This window comes from Bubalus bubalis, chromosome 13, assembly GCF_019923935.1.
Source record: "Bubalus bubalis isolate 160015118507 breed Murrah chromosome 13, NDDB_SH_1, whole genome shotgun sequence".
NCBI lineage: Eukaryota > Metazoa > Chordata > Mammalia > Artiodactyla > Bovidae > Bubalus > Bubalus bubalis.
The window spans coordinates 67,881,700-67,902,550 of record NC_059169.1 but is presented as its reverse complement, the minus strand read 5'-3'; the positions used below and the strand labels follow the sequence as shown (position 1 = coordinate 67,902,550).

Below are 20,851 nucleotides of genomic sequence, written 5' to 3'. Positions count from 1 at the left end.
TAATTATTTGATGCTAGGTTCATTTTTAACCTTTTATATTGACCTGAATAAATTGACATCAAAGGTCTTTGACTTTGATATATCTTCTTTGATATAGCTACTTTGATATAGCTTCTCTTTCAATGACAGTGTCATCCAAGACTGTTCAGATCATTTACCTGGGTCAGTGCCATCTGGAGAGTATTAATCTCTCAGTCTATATAGAAAAAGTGAGAAAGGCAGAGATTTATACAGACTTATAGTGACAGAGGGAGAAATACAGATTTGCAAAATTCAGTCTTGGAAGGATTCATAGGAATACAGAATTTTCTAGACAATACTTCGACATTTCTTTCTGTAAGATTGGGTCTTCCAGTGAGCTAAGTCATGTTGACTACCCTTTAGATTTAAGGAATTCTTTTTGTTCAAGTAAATTTTTCACATCACTGTTCCATGCAGCAAGTCTCTAATGATGTATTTTTGCATTTGTTGGTGGTTGAAGTATAATAGAACAGCTGTCCAAGATTAGTGATGTTGATGAAGACATTGACTTTCTCAACCCACAATAGTAAGTCCGTTTGAAGTTCGGAGGGAGGGAGCTGTTGATGCATTTCTTACCTTTTGGAAGATGGGGCTCAGGCTGAGGTGAAAAGGAAAACTTTGGAAAGATAGCAAGATGTTTGGGAGGGAGGATATAGAGTATTTGAATTTGCACGTAAGTACCATGCTTGAAAAAATATTTCTACATAGTCATAAGTGGAATATTCTTCTAGTTTTAAAATGTGAACATATTCTTAGTAGATATGAATTGTCCTACAAAATTTCTTAATCGATTGCAGAATGCTACTTACTCTTCAGTTGTGTTCCTTTCTCTTTTTTGTTGGCTATGTTCTAATTCCTAGTTTTATTGACTTTTGTCTAAGAGCAAATAGGACTAACAGCAAAAGCAAATGTGTTTTGCTGATTAAGGCCCTCTTAATGTCCACTGGGATTTTATTAATTTTGTCTTGTGTCTGAGTAATCTCATGAGAGTACTTCTTGTTGCACTCATCTGAAGGCACTTTTTCATTGGTACTCAACTGCAAGGACATGTTTTTAAAATCTCATGTGTCTGACTCGACCTTTCCCCCAAGCTACTATGTATAAAATAAGCAACAAGGATATATTGTATAGCACGAGGAAATATAGCCAGTATTTTGCAGGGACTTTAAATAGAATACAATCTATAAAATTATTAATCACTGTGCTATACACCTGAAAGTAATATAATGTTGTAAATCAATTATACTTCAATTAAAACATCCTATATGTCTGGACTTCAGAATTATTCATTGAGATTTTTCTTCTCTCTTGGCCAGTTATTTAACCACTCACCAACTCGAATTTATGGTGGGAAGTGAGTAGCGCTAAGGAAGAAATTAACTGGTTACTGGTGCAATCTGTTGGTGTCTAGACAAAGATAAAATGAAAAATAAAGGGGTGACTCATGAATACAAATAGTTCTTCAACTTACTCATGAATTTCCTTTTTCTGTATCTTTTCATCATGGGCCATCAATGAAGAGTTCACTCTGCTACTTAATTAAATGATATGTCTGCATATTAACTATATTTTCTGCAATGAGGCTGCCTAGGACTGGGGCAAAATTTGAGGATTGAGTAAGACAAGCATTTCCTTCTTCTTACAAACAGAAAGTGTTAGTTTGGTTTTTAAGTGACAAATGTTTCTTTATAGATTTGTGTGGCATTTGCAATAGTCCCTGTGTGAGAGACACTGGTGTTTCAGACTAGGGGGATGGTACTAGATTTTGGAGTAAGACTTGCAATTGGTGCTTGGCTATGATATCTAAGTGGGCTTCCCTGGTGGCTCAGTTGGTAAAGAATCTGTCTGTATATCGAACCCAGGTTCGATATCTGGATTGGGAAGATCTCCTGGAGAAGGGACAGGCAACCCACTCCAGTATTCTTGCTTGGAGAATCCCATGGACAGAGGAACCTGGTGGGCTACAGTCAATGGGGTTGCAAAGAGTCAGACATAACTGAGCAACTAGCACACACACACTTTGGCATTTCATATACACTGGACACTTGGTGAAATATTAAGCCACTTTAAATTTTAGATCATTTATCTGTAAACTAGTAATGTTATCTAGAATATCTACTGGGTGTTATACAATAAAACTAAAAATAAAAGTAGAATAAAATGTAAATGCTCTTAAAACTCTGAAGCACCATAAATAAATTTTATACTAAAAACTAAAAAAGCAACAAAGGTCAATTTTTAGGAAAATCAGAAAATACAGACAAGCAATAAATCCTCCATAAATAGGCATTCATATTTTTTAATAGATGCTCTTCAAGATTCTTTAGGCTTACGAATTTTTATTTATGGATATACATTGTTTAAAAATAACCTTGTTACTTAGTGATATATCATGAGTATATTTCCATGCATTTGCATTTACACCATTATATATTTATTGATTTCTAAACTTGCAACCTTCCTTTTGACAGCTGTGTAATAATTCATGGTAAACATTTAAATTGTTATTTAAATTGTCAGATATTTCTGGACATTTAAGCTGTTTAGGACATTTACTATTACAAAAAATGACTAATTTTGAGACCAAATCTCTGTACATTTCTTTAAAATAAAAATTCTCCTCAATGGAAATTCTGTCAAGGGAAATGTTTGTGAGGCTATTGATTTCAGCGTGCTTTTCCACACGAAGATGCAGTGTGCTCTTTTACTCCCTTCCCACACGAGCTCAGTGATCTCTTCAATGTCAGGGAATGTTTGTTCTAATGCTCATTTGACATTGTTTTTGTTTATACTTATTTTCATAGAACTTTTATTTCATTGTCTTCAATCTGCCTTTGCCCATTTAAAATTGGGGCGTTTATCACTGCCATTGGATAGAAAAGTTAAATATATCACTTTTATATCACAAAAAGGGCAAGTAGCTTTTCCCATTTTGTCTAGATTTTCACTCCATAGAAGTTTATAATCCTCACACAGTCAAATATATCTATACCTTTCTTTATTATTTATGCTTTAAGTGTCAGAAAGTCTTTCTCTACCTATGATTCTAATATATTCTCCAAAATTTCATTTGTTTTGAATTTATTTTCTACATTAAAGTAAAACATCTGCCCAGAATTTCTTTTCTATTAAAGTATAAAATGTAAGAATCTGTTTTTCTCCCAAGTGAGTACTTCATTATCTCAGCATCAAAACTGTACCTCCCTCCATTGTCCTTGCCCTAATTTAGTGATCCTTATCGCAATTATCACCTTATAAAAATAAAAATAGAATAATATGTAAGTACTTTTAAAACGCTAAAGCACCATAAATACATTTTACACTAAAAACCAAAAATCAAACAGCAAAGTTTAATTATTAGGAAAATCAGAAAATATAGACAAGCAATAAATAGGCATTCTTAATTTTTAATAGATGCCCTTCAAGGTTCTTCAGACTTATAAGTTTTTTGTTTATGGGTATAGTATCATGCTTACATTGTTTTAGAAATAATCTTATTACTTAGTGACATATCATGAATATATTTATTATATTATGGTCTGCACGAGACAGAATGCAAACATCCTGATGGAGGAAAATCTTAACTGCTGTATCTCCAGTGCTTCCAACGGTGCCATGGCACGTAGTAGGCACTCACTGAGTTTGGTTGAATGAATGAACCCATTATTGAAAAAAATGTATATCTTGTTCAATGACTTTCATATCCATCTCTATTATATTCTTTGAGTCTTTCCAGAATCTGTTTTATTTGCTTTTTCCAGCCTTTTGAGTTCAGCACACTTCACACATTATGATGTAATTCACAGAGAACCAAAACATTTTTTAAAAACCTAAGTTCCATCTTTTCCTCCTCCGCTTTTCTGATTTTGTTGTCTCAGATGACATCAACCTTTGCTCCCCAAGCCTGGGTAGGGGAGATGAGTGTTGGTGGAGAAGGGAGAAATTAGAGGGAATGGGGAGATCTTACCACTCAGCTTAGCCTCAGAGCATCCATCTGTGGCCCATTTTGCCGGTGCCCCAGTTCTGTGCAGCCTCCATCCTCTCCCTTCTCTGGTCTTGGGCACAGACTGTGAGCACTGCTTTGGGATCAAATCCCACTGGGGGTGGAATTGGGCTCTCGTGGGAGGCTTTAGCAGGGCAAGAAATTGTTCCCTGATGGCTACCTTTTCTGCTGCCATATGGTAAAATGAAGCCTAATTGCTGGTGCTATAGAACTGTCTCCTTCTCCTACTAACGGCAGGAGCCCGGCCTCGAGGGTGTTTCTCCTTTGAAGTGCATCTTATTAAAATTCCTTACCCCCATAGTGCACTTGCCACCCCCAATGTGAGTCTCATTAGTGTTTAACTGTCATATTCATGGGGTGGCTTGTTTCAAGAAATAAAGATTACAAGAGGAGAGCTTCCCTGAAGTCCCTTATTCTATTGCTACAGAACAGGTCTGGCCATGGTTTGATGACTTGCGCAGGATCCCACAGCTCGCTCATGGGAGACTGAGCTTATACCATTCCCTTCTGTTTCCATGCTATGTTGCTTTAGTTGATGACCCCAAGCTTAATCTTACCGTAAAGTTGGGGTTAGGGCTTTATAGTCAAGAGAAGTGTTGCTAAACGTTCAAAGTTTAGTGTTTTATTCACATATATTCTATATAGCAAAGTAAAAGAAAAAATCAGGAAACATTTTTAGTCGTGTCTGATTCTTTGCAACCCCATGGATGGTAGCCCCACCAGACTCGTCTATCCATGGGATTTCCCAGGCAAGAATACTGGAGTGAGTTGCCATTTCCTTCTCCAGAGGATCTTCCAGACCCAGGGATTGAACCCGAGTCTCCTGCACTGGCAGGCAGGTTCTCTGCCACTGAGCCACCAGGGAAGGCCATAGTTACTAATAAGCATTTTGTTGGGCAATTTCTAGGTACTTTAAAAATTATATTTGTTAATATAAAGGCCTTGGTTGGTTAAATTCATACTACATGTTAGGAGAAATCTGATACACTTAAAAAATAATTTCCTGAAAAATAATTTCAGATAAGCTCTGAAATCTTATTTTTACTTCCATTTGCAGCAGCAAGATAAAGAGAATTGTGTACTTAATTATATCATCCTTCACTTTCAGGTATGTGAGACTCTAGAGATGGAAGTAATTAAAGACATATTACATTTAATATCATTATTTTTTATGGCAAAAGATCTGGGAGGGGGAAAGGCACTTCCACTGTCAATATGTTGCTAAATAACCTTTGTGCCCCATTTAATGCAATCTAATTTATCTTGGAATTTTAATTGAAGTGGAATATTAAGAATTGTGAAGAAATGGTATTTACCCAAGTCTAATAGTAATGCGTTAACATGTCTTTTTCTACCTGTAAAAGTCAAAATAATGAAACATGCATTTCAAAGTTCTGTAGTTATAAGGAAAGTGTTTTAGTAAATATTCATCTAGAATTACTCCTTAATTCTGGATTCATTTTACTTAGATGGTTCATTTCTACATGATAGTAAGATTTCATACTGTGTTATAGATTCACACAACATACTTACTTCCTGTTAAAGCAATAATATTTTAATTTGCATTACAATTGTGAAAAAGTGCTTTGAAGATTATCTTCACAGGTTATACAAATAGTATAATCAACTTATGGACAATGGGTTTAGCATATATAAGAGAAAGGCTTAGGAGGTACTTTATAATTCAATCATGTATATATTTATGAAATTGAATTCCTTCTTACATGCCCAGAACCATCCATTAACATGTAATCGACAGGCTCCTCTATGTAATTCTCCAAGCAAGAATACTGGAGTGGGTAGCCATCCCCTTCTCCATGGGGTCTTCCCAAGTCAGGGACTGAACTTGAGTCTCCTGTATTGCAGGCAGATTTCTTGACCACTGAGCCAGTGTAGTTTTCCTGTTTTGTCTTGGAGTGTCAGTCTGATGTGTCTATTATAAAAGGGCACAATACCATGAAGTGGTTTAGTGGAAATTTATTTTCCTGATGACTGCTTCTATTGAGTGAAAACAGAGTCATTTATTTATTTTTTGAAAATAGGAATAATGGTTTTTTTTTTTTTTTTTTAACTTTTTATTTTGTGCTGGAGTATAGCTGGTTAGGGCTTCCAAGGCGGCACAGGTGGTAAAGAACACGCCTACCACCCAGGAGATGTAAGAGACTAAGGTTCCATCCCTGGGTCGGGAAGATCCCTAGAGGAGGGCATGGTAACCCACTCTAGTATTCTTGCCTGGAGAATCCTATGGACCGAGGGGCCTGGCAGGCTACAGTCTGCAGCATAGCACAGAGTTGGACATGACTGAAGTGACTTAGCATACACACATAGCCAATTAACAATGATGCGTTTTGTATTGGGGTATAACCAATTAACAATTTTGTGATAGTTTCAGGTGAACAGTGAAGGAACTCAGTCATACACATACATGTATCCATTCTCCCCCAAACTTCCCTCCCATCCAAGCTGCCACATAACATTGAGCAGAGTTCCCTGTGCTATACAGTAGGTCCTTGTTGGTTATGCATTTTAAACATAGCAGTGTGTCTGTATCCATCCCAAACTCCCTAACTCTCCCTTTCCTCCATCCTACCCCCTTAGTTCAGTTCAGTTCAGTTGCTCAGTCATGTCCGACTCTTTGTGACCCCATGGACTGTAGCACGGCAGACTTCCCTGTCCATCACCAACTCCCGGAACTTGCTCAAACTCATGTTCATCCAGTCAGTGATGCCACCCAACCATCTCATCCTCTGTCGTCCCCTTCTCCTCCTGGCTTCGATCTTTCCCAGCATCAGGGCCTTTTCCAATGAATTGGTTCTTTGCATCGGGTGGCCGAAGTATTGGAATTTCCGCTTCAGCATCAGTCCTTCCAATGAATATTCGGGACTGATTTCATTTAGGATGGACTAGTTGGATCTTCTTGCAGTCCAAGGGACTGTCAAGAGTCTTCTCCAACACCACAGTTCAAAAGCATCAAAAGCATCCTTCCCCCTAGGCAACCATAACTTCATTCAGAGTAATTTGACACTCTAAAGCAGAGCATTTCTCATCAGTCCTTCCAATGAATATTCGGGACTCATTTCATTTAGGATGGACTAGTTGGATCTCCTTGCAGTCCAAGGGACTGTCAAGAGTCTTCTCCAACACCACAGTTCAAAAGCATCAAAAGCATCCTTCCCCCTAGGCAACCATAACTTCATTCAGAGTAATTTGACACTCTAAAGCAGAGCATTTCTCCCTACTACCGAACAGTTTAATTTGAAATAATGACATTTTGATATCAGAGCATTGGGCTGAAATTAGTCTGTCGGTGTAAAAACCACTTTATCCTTATTCAGTCTATTTGTTTGTTATAGAATATTTGCAATCCTGCTGATCTTTCTGGACATGGCCTTCATCATCAAAGACGTAATTTTCCTTAGTGGCACGACACATATTTCTTTGGAATCTCGTTCAATTTCTTTTGCTATTGCTTTATTTTTTTTCATGGATGTTTCTCTTCGAGTGTTTATAGAAGGGTAAGTTTTATTAGTTTTTTAAAAAACACATAGAACTATTTTGTACTATAAGAGGCATCCCCAAGTAATTAGCAGTTCAATGCAACCAAATATGCCCCTCTTTGTCAAAATAAATCTCTCTGAAGCATGGAGAAACAAGAGAAACGATAGTCCAAATCCCAATTTCTACTAGATTTTGCTTTAATATTATGGTTGCAACTGGCACTCTAGTCTCCAAACCATGTATTCTAGATGGTTCCTTTAACAGATAAAGCTAAAGGGTTTGAAGAACGGGGCCAAGCAGCTAGTATGTCTACATGCATATTATTAAGAGGAATATATATATATGAAGCGTAAATATTGGTAGTTTCATAAAGAGTCGAGTGTAAATAAAAGCTGTTGTTGTTCAGTCGTGTCTGACTCTTTGGGACTCCATGGACTTCAGTACGCCACGCTTCCCTGTCCTTCACTATATCCCGGAATTTGCTCAGATTCATGGCCATTGAGTCAGTGATGCTATCTAACTCTCATCCCCTGCCACCCCCTTCTCCTTTTAGCCTTCAATCTTTCCCAGCATCAGCTGACAGTGTATTAAATACCAGGTAATAGATCACGAACAGGTCCCTACCTCAGCTGAAATAGAAACTTGTGGGAAGGTCCCCGAAGAGCTGAGGGACACACATCCCAGTGCGGGGTGGCGCTCGGGAGAGAGGCGGAAACTGGCTTTCTTGGCCGCTGGCTTCCTGAGAAGGTGGGACTGCAGCCTCGCCTCGGAGCTGCACTGCCGAGAAGCCAGGGACTCAGTTCCCCAGCCTCACTTCACCAGAACATTTGGAACACACTTGTCTCCTCTCCAGCTGAACCCTCTGCCCTCAAATCTCTGGACTTAGGACAGTTGCCCACTCCCAGGTTACCCCCAGCCTAAAAGAGGCTACCCCAGCATTGCAAGAGGCTTTCTCTGGAGCCTCATTGCCCATGGCTGAAGGAGCCAGTTTTGGGGAGGAGGTGCAGACACCAGAAGATCCCCTCTGCACAGAGGAGGCCACACCAGCCCACTGGGACCCCACTGTGGGTACGAAGCCAGGGATGAGTCTGCTGGCCAAAGAAGTGGACGTGTCTCCCTCTCACAGGCTCCTCTTGTGCCCTCTTCACAGTCCGTTTTTCTAGGGCTGTGACATGGTCAGCTTTCATTGCCTGATAGCTCAACCCACCATCTCATCTTACCCTCCCACCTGTTGTGAAGATAGGGCTTGCCTCTTGTTCAGTGGTTTGGTTATACCTCTTACTGTACTTATGTTGCAATATGGATGCTTTTTTCATATGTAAATCTAAAATAATGAGTATGAATATTTTTTATCTTAGTCTGGTAAATGTACTTTCAATCATTCATTAAAGCAGAATTAAGGCGGGGGGAATGAGTCAAATAAATTTATCCTCTTAAAATATCCTGATTTCTTTGGGGAAGCATCAGCTTGCATTTTTTGTTTGTTTGTTTTTATTATAGGATACGACCATATTTTTCTGATATATTTAACTCCTTAGATGCTGCCATTATTATTGTGACTTTACTGGTTGATATCGCTTATCTTTTTTATGACTCTATACTTGCTAAAATTTTCCCCAGGTAAGAAACATATGCTTTGTCTCTCACAGTTTTTCTTTTTAAAAAACTAGTATCTGTGATTTTCATTTGATGTAATCTTTTTTAAACTCTAAATGTGCTGATTCTATTCTAAATATGCTGGAAAATGAAATGTTTAGATAAATTTCCACATACTTGTAAACAAAAGGATGGTGGTGTTTAGGGACCAGCAAAACGTGGTACCTTCCACTGAATGAAGAAGATGGTGCTCCAAAAAAAAAAAACTGGGGACTTGTCTCTTGTCCTAACTTGAACTTTCCACAGATTTCTCACATGTGAAATTCCTGGTTTTTTCTTATAACCTAGAGAGGACTGGTTTGAGTTGATGCAAAATTTGAGTGACTTCTATGATGATTCTCTAAAAAGGAACAAATGAAACAGAAAACCAGGTGACTTGGGTAGCAGCAGCACAGAAGTAGAATTTTTGCAGTATAGTTGACATGATGTGAACTGTGAAATTCCAGATGTTCAAACTGGTTTTAGGAAAGGTAGAGGAACCAGAGATCAAATTGCCAACATCCGCTGGATCATCGAAAAAGCAAGAGAGTTCCAGAAAAACATCTATTTCTGCTCTATTGACTATGCCAAACCTTTGACTGTGTGGATCACAATAAACTGTGGGAAATTCTGAAAGAGATGGGAATACCAGACCACCTGACCTGCCTCTTGAGAAACCTATATGCAGGTCAGGAAGCAACAGTTAGAACTGGACATGGAACAACAGACTGGTTCCAAATGGGAAAAGGAATACGTCAAGGCTGTATATTGTCACCCTGCTTATTTAACTTCTATGCAGAGTGCATCATGAGAATCGCTGGGCTGGATGAAACACAAGCTGGAATCAAGATTGCCGGGAGAAATATCAATAACCTCAGATATGCAGAAGACACCACCCTTATGGCAGAAAGTGAAGAGGAACTAAAAAGCCTCTTGATAAAAGTGAAAGAGGAGAGTGAAAAAGTTGGCTTAAAGCTCAACATTCAGAAAATGAAGATCATGGCATCCGGTCTCACCACTTCATGGGAAATAGATGGGGAAACAGTGGAAACAGTGTCAGATTTTATTTTTCGGGGCTCCAAAATCACTGCAGATGGTGACTGCAGCCATGAAATTAAAAGACGCTTGCTCTTTGGAAGGAAAGTTAGACCAACCTAGATAGCATATTCAAAAGCAGAGACATTACCAACAAAGGTCCGTCTAGTCAAGGCTATGGTTTTTCCAGTGGTCATGTATGGATGTGAGAGTTGGACTGTGAAGAAAGCTGAGCGCCGAAGAATTGATGCTTTTGAACTGTGGTGTTGGAGAAGACTCTTGAGAGTCCCTTGGACTGCAAGGAGATCCAACCAGTCCATTCTAAAGGAGATCAGTCCTGGTGTTCATTGGAAGGACTGACGCTGAAGCTGAAACTCCAGTACTTTGGCCACCTCATGCGAAGAGTTGACTCATTGGAAAAGACCCTGATGCTGGAAGGGATTGGGGGCAGGAGGAGAAGGGGACGACAGAGGATGAGATGGCTGGATGGCATCACCGACTCGATGCACATGAGTTTGAGTGAACTCTGGGAGTTGGTGATAGACAGGGAGGCCTGGCGAGCTGTGATTCATGGGGTCAAAGAGTCGGACATGACTGAACTGAACTGATATGATGTAAGCTGAGGCGAAGTTAGAACTGTTTAGGGATCAAACAAAAATGTGTGAGAGAACAATGGCTTTTTTCTTTTTCCTCCTCTTTCTACTGTGGCAGCGAGAAAAAGAATAAAAGTGTTCTGGGATGTGGCTGTTGGGTGACTCACTGGGCTTAGTCCTGAGTCAAATAGTGTACTGCTTTTTTTGCACTCTGGCATCTAAGAACTTTCATTCAGGTCCCAACAAAATTTAATATAAGCTTTTGGAGATTTTTAAAAAATAGCCAAAGCCAGTGTAGTCCTTAGGCAATGTCAGGATCAGTGAAGAGCTTATCAGAAATACAAGAACAATACCACCTCAGGGCCCACTCTCAACCTACTGAATCAGTGTGCATGCTCAAGTTAGAGAAGCACTAGCCCAAACCATCACTTCTCCGCCATCATGTTTCCTCCTGATGGTAGGAGACACACTTGGAAAGTAATCCGCTGCCTGTGTCATATATGTTCACAGCTCTAGTGAGCCCCTGTTACTCATGGGAGTGACAGAGATGAACAGGAATTCTCTTTCAATGGGAAAAAGATGGAAAAACGCCTGTCTTAAATCCACTGAAGTTAAATCTACACATTCTGAGAGTCTTGTCTTGTGACTTTTTCTTTAAACCAGAGTTTCCTTAACCCAGCACTATTGATATTTTGATTTTTGAATTAAAAATTAAAAAAAATTTTTTTTGACCGTGTAGGTTAGTTCTCTAACCAGGAGTTGAACACAAGCTCCCCTGCAGTGAAAGTATAGTCTTAACCACTGAACTGCCAGGGAAGTCCCGGTATTGGGAGCTGTCATGGGCATTGGTGCTGACCAGCATCCTTAGCCTCCGCAACACCCTCCGCACTCCCGCCCACAGGCTGGTGTGACAACTAGAAATGTCTCTGAACATTGCCCAGTATGCCTTGGGTGGGCAGGAGGGAAGCTGGGGTGAGGTGGAGGGTGTATGCAAAATTGCCCTTGGTTAAGAGCTGCCACTCTAGACTTAGTCTATATTAACAAAATCCTCTGTTTCTAAAGCAAAACTGATCTTTTAAATTTATTGTTAGGTTGAGAATTGTTTTACGACCTGTAAGACTTGTCATTCTGATAAGAGTTTTTCATCTGGCTCATCAAAAAAGACATCTTGAAATGCTGACCAGAAGGATGGTAAGTGGGCGAAATATGCTTACTTTTCAGAAAAAAATGTTTGTATTTTGGGAACTACTGTCTAGGGTTGTAGATACCTATATATTGTTCTTTTTTTTTTTTTTTAATGTTGGTTTATGTATTACAAGTGAATGACTGTTATAAACTCTTAGGTTTCAGGAAACAAACGGCGGTACAAGAAGGATGGATTTGACTTAGACCTCACTTATGTTACTGGTTTGTGAAGTTTATCTGTTGATTGCCTATATTAACACCACATTTTTCGTGTGTGTGAGTAATTATATGTTTAGTTTTTGCCCTAAGCCATGTTCTTGCAAAGCATTCTTTGTCCATGAAGACCTAGGCCACTATGGTAGTGACATACTTGGAGTGTAACCCTGACAATGGAAAAATCTTAATTTTCATCTCAAATCAGGGCTACTTGGTTATAGTATGTAAGTTGCATGGGTTTTCAGCTGAAGTCATTTGTTTGGTTTAGAATGTATTAAGTTTTAGTAGTTACCCTTGGTCTCGAGGTTTTCAGAGAAACCTCTTCTCTTGCTGGAACCCTAGGATGAGGTCATTGCTTTTGGGTCTCAGGTTTCTGAGTCAAGGGAACACTGGAAAACATCCCAGGAGTTCCTAACATTGTTGGAGCCCAGATCTCTCATTTTCCTTTGGTGTTTAAGAAACCAATTCCGACCACATGGGGTGCTGCAGACTAAAGTTATTGCTTAATTCTTCAACCATTTGAACAGACAAATCTGTTGCTTAAGTCGAACCATTTGAGTCCTGGGAACATTAAGTGTAATGATCAAAATAGTGAATGCTTTCATATGTTATGCTGATTATCCTGAGGGTTAGTTAGCTTTTCTTTGGTCATTCTCAATCCTGAAAATTCTTTTCTATGGAAAAGGAGTCTGATTACATGTAAATTGAGTTCTCATGTGTTGTTTCACATCTATAACATTTGTAATAGTGACTGTTTTGACTTCCAGAGCGTATTATTGCCATGTCATTCCCATCTTCTGGAAAGCAGTCTTTCTACAGGAATCCCATTAAGGTAAAGGTTTTTATCTAACAGAAGCTCACATTTCTCAGCAAACATAGACTCTGGAGTCATAAGATAACCTTGGCCCAGAGACAGCAGTACTGTCCTAAAAATGTACTCTTTCAGATAAAAAAAAAATTATCATGGGTTGTTATCTGTTAGCTTTTGCTGTGTTATGAATTGCCCCAAAACTTCAGTGACTTCCAACAGCAAACAGCTCGTGATAACGTGGTTTGTAAATCTGAGTTGGGCTTAACTGGCTGGCTCTGCCAGTCAGGAATTGGCTTCACTAATCTTGGCGGAGCTAACTTACGCATCTGTGGGCAGCACCTGGGTATCTGAGGATTGGCTAGTCTAAGATGGCCTGCCTGGAAGCTCCATGTGATTCTCATTCTCCAACAGGCTAGCTCAGGCTTGTTCGAATAAAGCAGTGGCAAGGACCTCGTTGTTATCCAGCCAAAGAATGCCGAACCTCCAAAGGCCGAGGTGCCAAACTGGTGTAATGTGGCTCTACCTCATTCTATCAGACAAGCCAACTACAAACCCAGTTCAGATTCAGACAGACAACAGATACCATCTCTGTTGTATCTGTAGGGAATTGTGGCCATTTTTCATGGTCTGTCATAGGGGGAAAGATGGAGAATTCTTAACTAAAAATGTCTGTTCTTAGGTTGAGATCCTAAATTACAGTGGATACATACTGCTTCAGGTTCTATAGGTTAAATAAATTAAGTTCAAACATCAAATGATGTTTACTATGAAATTCTAGTTAAAAGTAATTGTTTAAGAAGTTTTCATATGTGTGTGGATGTGTATGCATGCACGCTCAGTTGCTTCAGTCATGTCCAACTCTTTGCAGCCCCATGGAGTATAGCCCATTGGGCTCCTCTGTCCTTGGGATTCTCCAGACAAGAGTACTAGAGTGGGTTGCCATGCCTTCCTCCAGGGGATCTTCTTGACCCAGGGACTGAACATGTGTCTCCTGTATTGCAGGCAGATTCTTTACCCTCTGAGCCACCCGGGAATCCCTGTGGATGTGTATACATTACTGTATATCCATTTGTTTTATCTCAGTAAAATGTAATTATGTATGTATATGTGTGTATGTGTATATATCAGTATACCTATATACACATGGGTATGTTATTATACTTTGAGGCAAACAAATATTGTAAATTGCACTAACCTTAAATGTGTATCTTGATTAATATTATATATAGGTATATATGCATATAACCAACACCCCTATCAAAATGTGGAACACTTCTTGCTCTTTTTCAGTCGATACCCTGACCTACTGGAGGTAATTATTGTTCTCACTTCTGTCACAACAGATTAGTTCCACTTTTTCTTAAATTTCACATAAATGGAATCATATACTGTAGCTTTTTATGCTTAAAATAAATTCTGTGAGATTTGTCCAGTATTATTGTGTGTCAGTCAGTTCAATCGCTCAGTAGTGTCTGACTCTTTGTGACCCCATGAATCGCAGCATGCCAGGCCTCCCTGTCCATCACCAACTCCCGGAGCTCACTCAGACTCACGCCTATTGAGTCGGTGATGCCATCCAGCCATCTCATCCTCTGTTGTCCCCTTCTCCTCCTGCCCCCAATCCCTCCCAGCATCAGAGTCTTTTCCAATGAGTCAACCCTTCCCATGAGGTGGCCAAAGTACTGGAGTTTCAGCTTTAGCATCATTCCTTCCAAAGAAATCCCAAGGCTGATCTTCAGAATGGACTGGTTGGATCTCCTTGCAGTCCAAGGGACTCTCAAGAGTCTTCTCCAACACCACAGTTCAAAAGCATCAATTCTTCAGCGCTCAGCCTTCTTCACAGTCCAACTCTCACATCCATACATGACCACTGGAAAAACCATAGCCTTGACTAGACGGACCTTTGTTGGCAAAGTAATGTCTCTGCTTTTGAATATGCTATCTAGGTTGGTCATAACTTTCCTTCCAAGGAGTAAGTGTCTTTTAATTTCATGACTGCAGTCACCATCTGCAGTGATTTTGCAGCCCAAAAAAAGAAAGTCTGACAGTTTCCACTGTTTCCCCATCTATTTCCCATGAAGCGATGGGACCAGATGCCATGATCTTCGTTTTCTGAATGTTAAGCTTTAAGCCAACTTTTCACTCTCCTCTTTCACTTTCATCAAGAGGCTTTTTAGTTCCTCTTCACTTTCTGCCATAACGGTGGCGTCATCTGCATATCTGAGGTTATTGATATTTCTCCCGGCAGTCTTGATTCCAGCTTGTGCTTCTTCCAGCCCAGTGTTTCTCATGATGTACTCTGCATATAAGTTAAATAAGCAGGGTGACAGTATACAGCCTTGTCATGCTCCTTTTCCTATTTGGAACCAATCTGTTGTTCCATGTCCAATTCGAACTGTTGCTTCCTGACCTGCATACAGGTTTCTCAAGAGGCAGGTCAGGTGGTCTGGTATTCCCATCTCTTTCAGAATTTCCCACAGTTTATTGTGATCCACACAGTCAAAGGCTTTGGCATAGTCAATAAAGTAGATGTTTTTCTGGAACTCTCTTGCTTTTTCGATGATCCAGCGGATGTTGGCAATTTGATCTCTGGTTCCTCTGCCTTTTCTAAAACTAGCTTGAACTCTGGAAGTTCACTGTTCACGTATTGCTGAAGCCTGGCTTGGAGAATTTTGAGCATTACTAGCGTGTGAGATGCGTGCAATTGTGCGGTAGTTTGAGCATTCTTTGGCATTGCCTTTCTTTGGGATTGGACTGAAAATGGACCTTTTCCAGTCCTCTTGGGTTTCTCTTACCTTGGACGTGGGTTATCTCTTCACAGCTGCTCCAGCAAAGCGCAGCCGCTGCTCCTTACCTTGGACGAGGGGTACCTCCTCACGGCCATCCCTCCTGACCTTGAATGTGGAGTAGCTCCTCTTGGCCCTCCTGTGCCCGTGCAGCCGCTGCTCCTTGGACCTGGGGTTGCTCCTCTCGGGTGCCGCCCCTGACCTCAGGTGTGGGGTAGCTCCTTTTGGCCGCCGCCCCGACCTTGGACGTGGGGTAGCTCCTCTCGGCCACGCTTCTGCACGGTCCATCACAGCCGGTGAGCTTCTGTGGGGTCTGACACTCATTTATAGTTAAGGTATCATCAGATTCTTTTTCTTGATATTTTTTTTTCTGTTGATGTTGTTAAAGACTCTCTTCCTCTTCATCCTCTTTGTCTTTATTCTTAGATGAAGCTGGTTCTTCTGTTTCTTCTGCCGTAATATGTCCCTAGAAGTTGCTTGGCCATCTCTGACATCGTTTTCTTTGTCATACTTGAGTATTTTTTTAACTTCATGCCCCTCAGCTTCCAGACCATCTTCATTTGGAAGTTTATTTTCTATACGGCTTACTGAGGAATCCTTTGATCCAGATGTCAGTCACTGTGATTTTTGTCTTCATCATGCTATAGGTTGGTCAAAACTTTTGCTGACTGTGCTCTCAAACCCTTACTACTTCCTCCCTCCCTCTGTTCCACTCCTATTCTTTCTCTTCTCTCTCTCTCTAATAAGTTTCAGGAGTACAACATTATAATTCAACATCTGTATACACTACAAAGTGATCACTGCCACAAGTCTAGTTGCTATCTATTGCCATAACAGTTGACCCTCGTTACTTATTTCAGGCACACCCCAAACCCCTTCCCCTCTGGTAACCAGATAATCTGTTCTCTGTATCTATGCTTGGTTTCGTTCTCTTTTGTTTGTTCACTTTATTTTTTTAGATTTCACATATGAATGAAATCATATGCTGTTTGTCTTTCTCTGCCTGACAATTTCACTTAGCATAATGCTTGCAGGGTCCATCCATGTTGATGCAAATGATGGACTTCATTTATGATGGAATAGGACTGTGTGTGTGTATGTGTGTGTGTGTGTGTGTGTGTGTACACATGTGCTTATGTGTATCTCATCTTTATTCATCCATCGATGGACATTTTTGTTGTTTCCATATCTTGGCTATTGATAATAATGCTGCAGTGAATGGTGCATGTATTTTTTGGAATTAGTGTGTTTTTTTTTTTGTTCTTTGGGTATATACCCATTAATGGAATAGCTGGGATCATATGGTAGTTCTAGTCTTAATTTTGGGGGGAAGCTCTATGCTTTTTTCCATAGAAGTTACTTTAATTTACAGTCCTACCAATAATGTTGAAGGATTCCCTTTTCTCTACACCCTCTCTTAACATTTTTTATTTCTTATTTTTGATAATAGCTATTCCAACAGGTGTTAGGTTATATCTTGATGTGCATTTTCCTATGGATTAGTGATGTTGAACATTTTTTCATGTGCTTGATGGTCATCTGTATATCTTCTTTGGAAAACTGTTCAGATCCTCTACCCATTTTTTATTGTTTTCTTTGTTTGTTGTTTTTTTTTTTTTTCCCACTTAACTGACTTTATTTATTTATTTTTTAAAGTATTGTATTGGTTTTGCCATACATTGACATGAATCTGCCATGGATGTACATGTGTTCCCCATCCTGAACCCCCCTCCCACCTCCCTCCCCATCCCATCCTTCTGGGTCATCCCAGTGCACCAGCCCCGAGCACCCTGTATCATGCATTGAACCTGGACTGGCAATTCGTTTCACATATGATAATATACATGTTTTAATTCCATTCTTCAAATCTTCCCACCCTTGCCCTCTCCCACAGAGTCCAAAAGACTGTTCTATACATCTGTGTCTCTTTTGCTGTCTCGCATACAGGGTTATTGTTACCATCTTTCTAAATTCCATATATATGCATTAGTATACTGTATTGGTGTTTTTCTTTCTGGCTTACTTCACTCTGTATAATAGGCTCCAGTTTCATCCACCTCATTAGAACTGATTCAAATGTATTCTTTTTAATGGCTGAGTAATACCCCATTGTGTATATACCACAACTTATCCATTCGTCTGCTGATGGACATCTAGGTTGCTTCCATGTCCTGGCTATTATAAACAGTGCTGTGATGAACATTGGGGTACACGTGTCTCTTTCAATTCTGGTTTCCTCGGTGTGTATGCCCAGCAGTGGGATTGCTGGGTCATATGGCAGTTCTATTTCCAGTTTTTTAAGGAATCTCCACACTGTTCTCCATAGTGGCTGTACTAGTTTGCATTCCCACCAACAGTGTAAGAGGGTTCCCTTTTCTCCACACCCTCTCCAGCATTTATTGCTTGTAGACTTTGTTTATTTTTAAATTGTATAGTTCTTAAATATTGTATATTAACCCTTTACTGGATATATGAATTGCAGATGTCTTCACCCATTCAGTTAGATTGCCTTTTTGTTTTGATAATAGTCTCTATCACTGTACAGAGTTTTTTAGTTTGATGTAGCCCCATTTGTTTATATTGGCTCATTGGCCTTGCCTTTGGAGTCAGATCCACAAAAACATTGCTAAGACCAATGTCAGTGAAGTTACCAGCCGTGTTTTCTCTAGGAATTTTATGTTTTCGCATCTTACATTCGAGTCTTTAATCCTTTATGAGTTAATTTTTGTGTGTAATGTGAGATAATGGCTGCCTGTGGCTGTCTAGTTTTCTCAGCACTGTATGTTAAAGAGACCATCCTTTCTGTACATTCTTTGCTCCTTTATCGTAAGTTAATTATCCATATGGGGCTTCCCAGGTGGTGCTAGTGGTAAAGAACCCACCTGCCAATGCACGAGACTTAAGAGATGATGCAGGTTTGATCCCTGGTTCAGGAAGATCCCCTAGAGAAGATCCTCTACCCATTTTTAATTGTTTTTCTTTGTTTTTAAGTTGCATAGTTATCCATATATGTGTGGATTTATTTCTGGGCCCTCAATTCTGTTCCATTTATGTATTGTCTGTTTTTGTGCCAGTACCACACTGTTCTGATGACTAGAACTTTGTATTATAGTCTAAAATCGGGGAGCATGATAAAATCAGCAAGCAATAAAGCTCTAGCTTTGTTCTTCTTCCTGAAGATTGGCTTTTTAGGATCTTTTGTGGTTCCGTACAAAGTTCAGGCTTCCCTGGTGGCTCGGAGGTTAAAGCGTCTGCCTGCAATGCAGGTTTGATCCCTGGGTTGGGAAGATCCCCTGGAGAAGGAAATGGCAACCCACTCCAGTACTCTTGCCTGGAGAATCCCATGGATGGAGGAGCCTGGTGGGCTACAGTCCATGGGGTTGCAAAGAGTCAGACACTACTGAGTGACTTCACTTACTTACAAAGTTTAGAACAAATTACAATTTCTTAAAGCTCATTAACCATCTAATTTCCTTATCTGGTAGCTTTAAACAATGTGTATTTATAGTAAAGGCTAATGTGAGTATAAAAGTACAACTTTGTGGGCTATTTGAAAACTCACAAAGGGTTTAGATATAACTTGGAATGCATTTTATTCATTGAATCTCCCCTGAAAGGTGCTAAGTGAGGGACAAGTGAATAAAAGGTAATAATCATTCTAGGTTAGTGGTAGGGAAAGGTGTATGTTGGTGCACCATGGACATATATAAGATGTGTGTCCGTCTTTTTTAGGAAGTTGTGCGGTTCCTGGATACCAAGCACCCAAACCACTATCAAGTCTACAATCTCTGCAGTACGTACATGACTCCATGCTTTGCTCCTATGATAGAAAATAGGTCACTGCGTGCAAGAAGATGATTTAGTCTTTACATTTCACTTAATCATAAGTATTTGGTGGTAGGAAGTGAATTTTAAAAAATCTCCATCTTAGGCTGGCCCTATTTGGTAGGAAAAGAAAGCTCAACAGCACAACGTACCCTGTGAGGGAGGCAGGAGACTGGAAGCAGAGACATTTTAGAAAGAGTCAGCTCTTGTGGTGGTAGGTTTAGGAAAGGTTTTCTGTTTTTCCTGCAAGCTTGTGTTTGGAAGACAATTCAACAAATGCATGCTCTAACCCACTAGGGATGAGGTATGAGGACCAGGGCCCTGCATGGAAAAAATAAATCCAAATCCTTGTAGAAAACAGATTATATCCCAGTTTCGCCTCTTCCTATATAGTAAATGGATATTTTTCAGGAGGCAAATGTTTATTCTGGTGGCCACATTTGCTTCTGCTCTGTGTAAGCCTATGATAAAGTAATGAGTAGCCTGCTAGAAAATTACAAGTAAGAAGGACCTGTATAGAACATGGAGCTCTGCTCAACATTATACAGCAGCCTGGATAGAGGGGAGTTTGGGGGAGAATGGATACATGTGTATGTATGGCTGAGTCCCTTCACTGTTCACCTGAAACTATCAGAGCATTGTTAATTGACTATAACACAATACAAAATAAAAAGGTGCTTTTAAAAAGAAAATTAAAAGTAAAGCAAACCAAAAGTAAAACAAACCAAATAATTTGGGCTTATGTTACTCAAGATGGAGAAAGCACTACTATATTTATGTTTCTGAGACCCTTTTGGAGCAGCAGGAGCCAGTCAGAAAGCTCTTTTTAAAAGTAGATAAGGAGTCTCTAAAAAGTATACCTTATTCACACCTTGCTCATTGCTATGTTAATTAGAGTTAGTGATATGACTGTGCATCATTTATTTCAGGTGAAAGAGCTTATGATCCTAAGTACTTCCATCACAGGGTCCATCGATACTTGATTGATGATCACAACGTCCCCTCTCTGAGGTATGTTTGACGCCAAATTGACTAACAGAAGAGGGTCAAATACATAGGGCTTGGTTTTCTTTGGAAGTATTTTAATTCAACCAAAAATATTTCATTTGAAATCAGTGAGATGCTGGCGTTCTCCATGGAAGTGAAAGAGTGGATGGCTCAAGACAAGGACAATATCATAGTGGTTCACTGTAAGGGAGGCAAAGGTAAAAACATTCTTCTTTTTATTTCTCTTTTTCTAAAG

General features: G+C 39.7%; 1 protein-coding gene across 43 annotated transcripts in view; it reads left to right on the top strand.

Annotated features, from left to right (window-relative positions):
• Positions 1-20,851, top strand: part of LOC102393852 (phosphatidylinositol 3,4,5-trisphosphate 3-phosphatase TPTE2) — a 60,857-nt gene that overhangs the window by 17,884 nt on the left and 22,122 nt on the right. For 13 of the 43 annotated variants that reach the window (XM_044926762.2, XM_044926761.2, XM_044926752.2 and 10 more), the window contains 10 exons: positions 482-547; positions 5,082-5,132; positions 7,378-7,539; positions 9,023-9,142; positions 11,877-11,976; positions 12,129-12,192; positions 12,954-13,018; positions 19,516-19,576; positions 20,538-20,619; positions 20,725-20,813. In XM_044926762.2, the coding sequence (XP_044782697.2) occupies positions 482-547; positions 5,082-5,132; positions 7,378-7,539; positions 9,023-9,142; positions 11,877-11,976; positions 12,129-12,192; positions 12,954-13,018; positions 19,516-19,576; positions 20,538-20,619; positions 20,725-20,813 (860 nt within the window). The remainder of the gene's footprint in view (positions 1-481; positions 548-5,081; positions 5,133-7,377; positions 7,540-9,022; positions 9,143-11,876; positions 11,977-12,128; positions 12,193-12,953; positions 13,019-19,515; positions 19,577-20,537; positions 20,620-20,724; positions 20,814-20,851) is intronic. The other 30 variants (XM_044926771.2, XM_044926770.2, XM_044926768.2 and 27 more) reach the window with 6 other exon arrangements.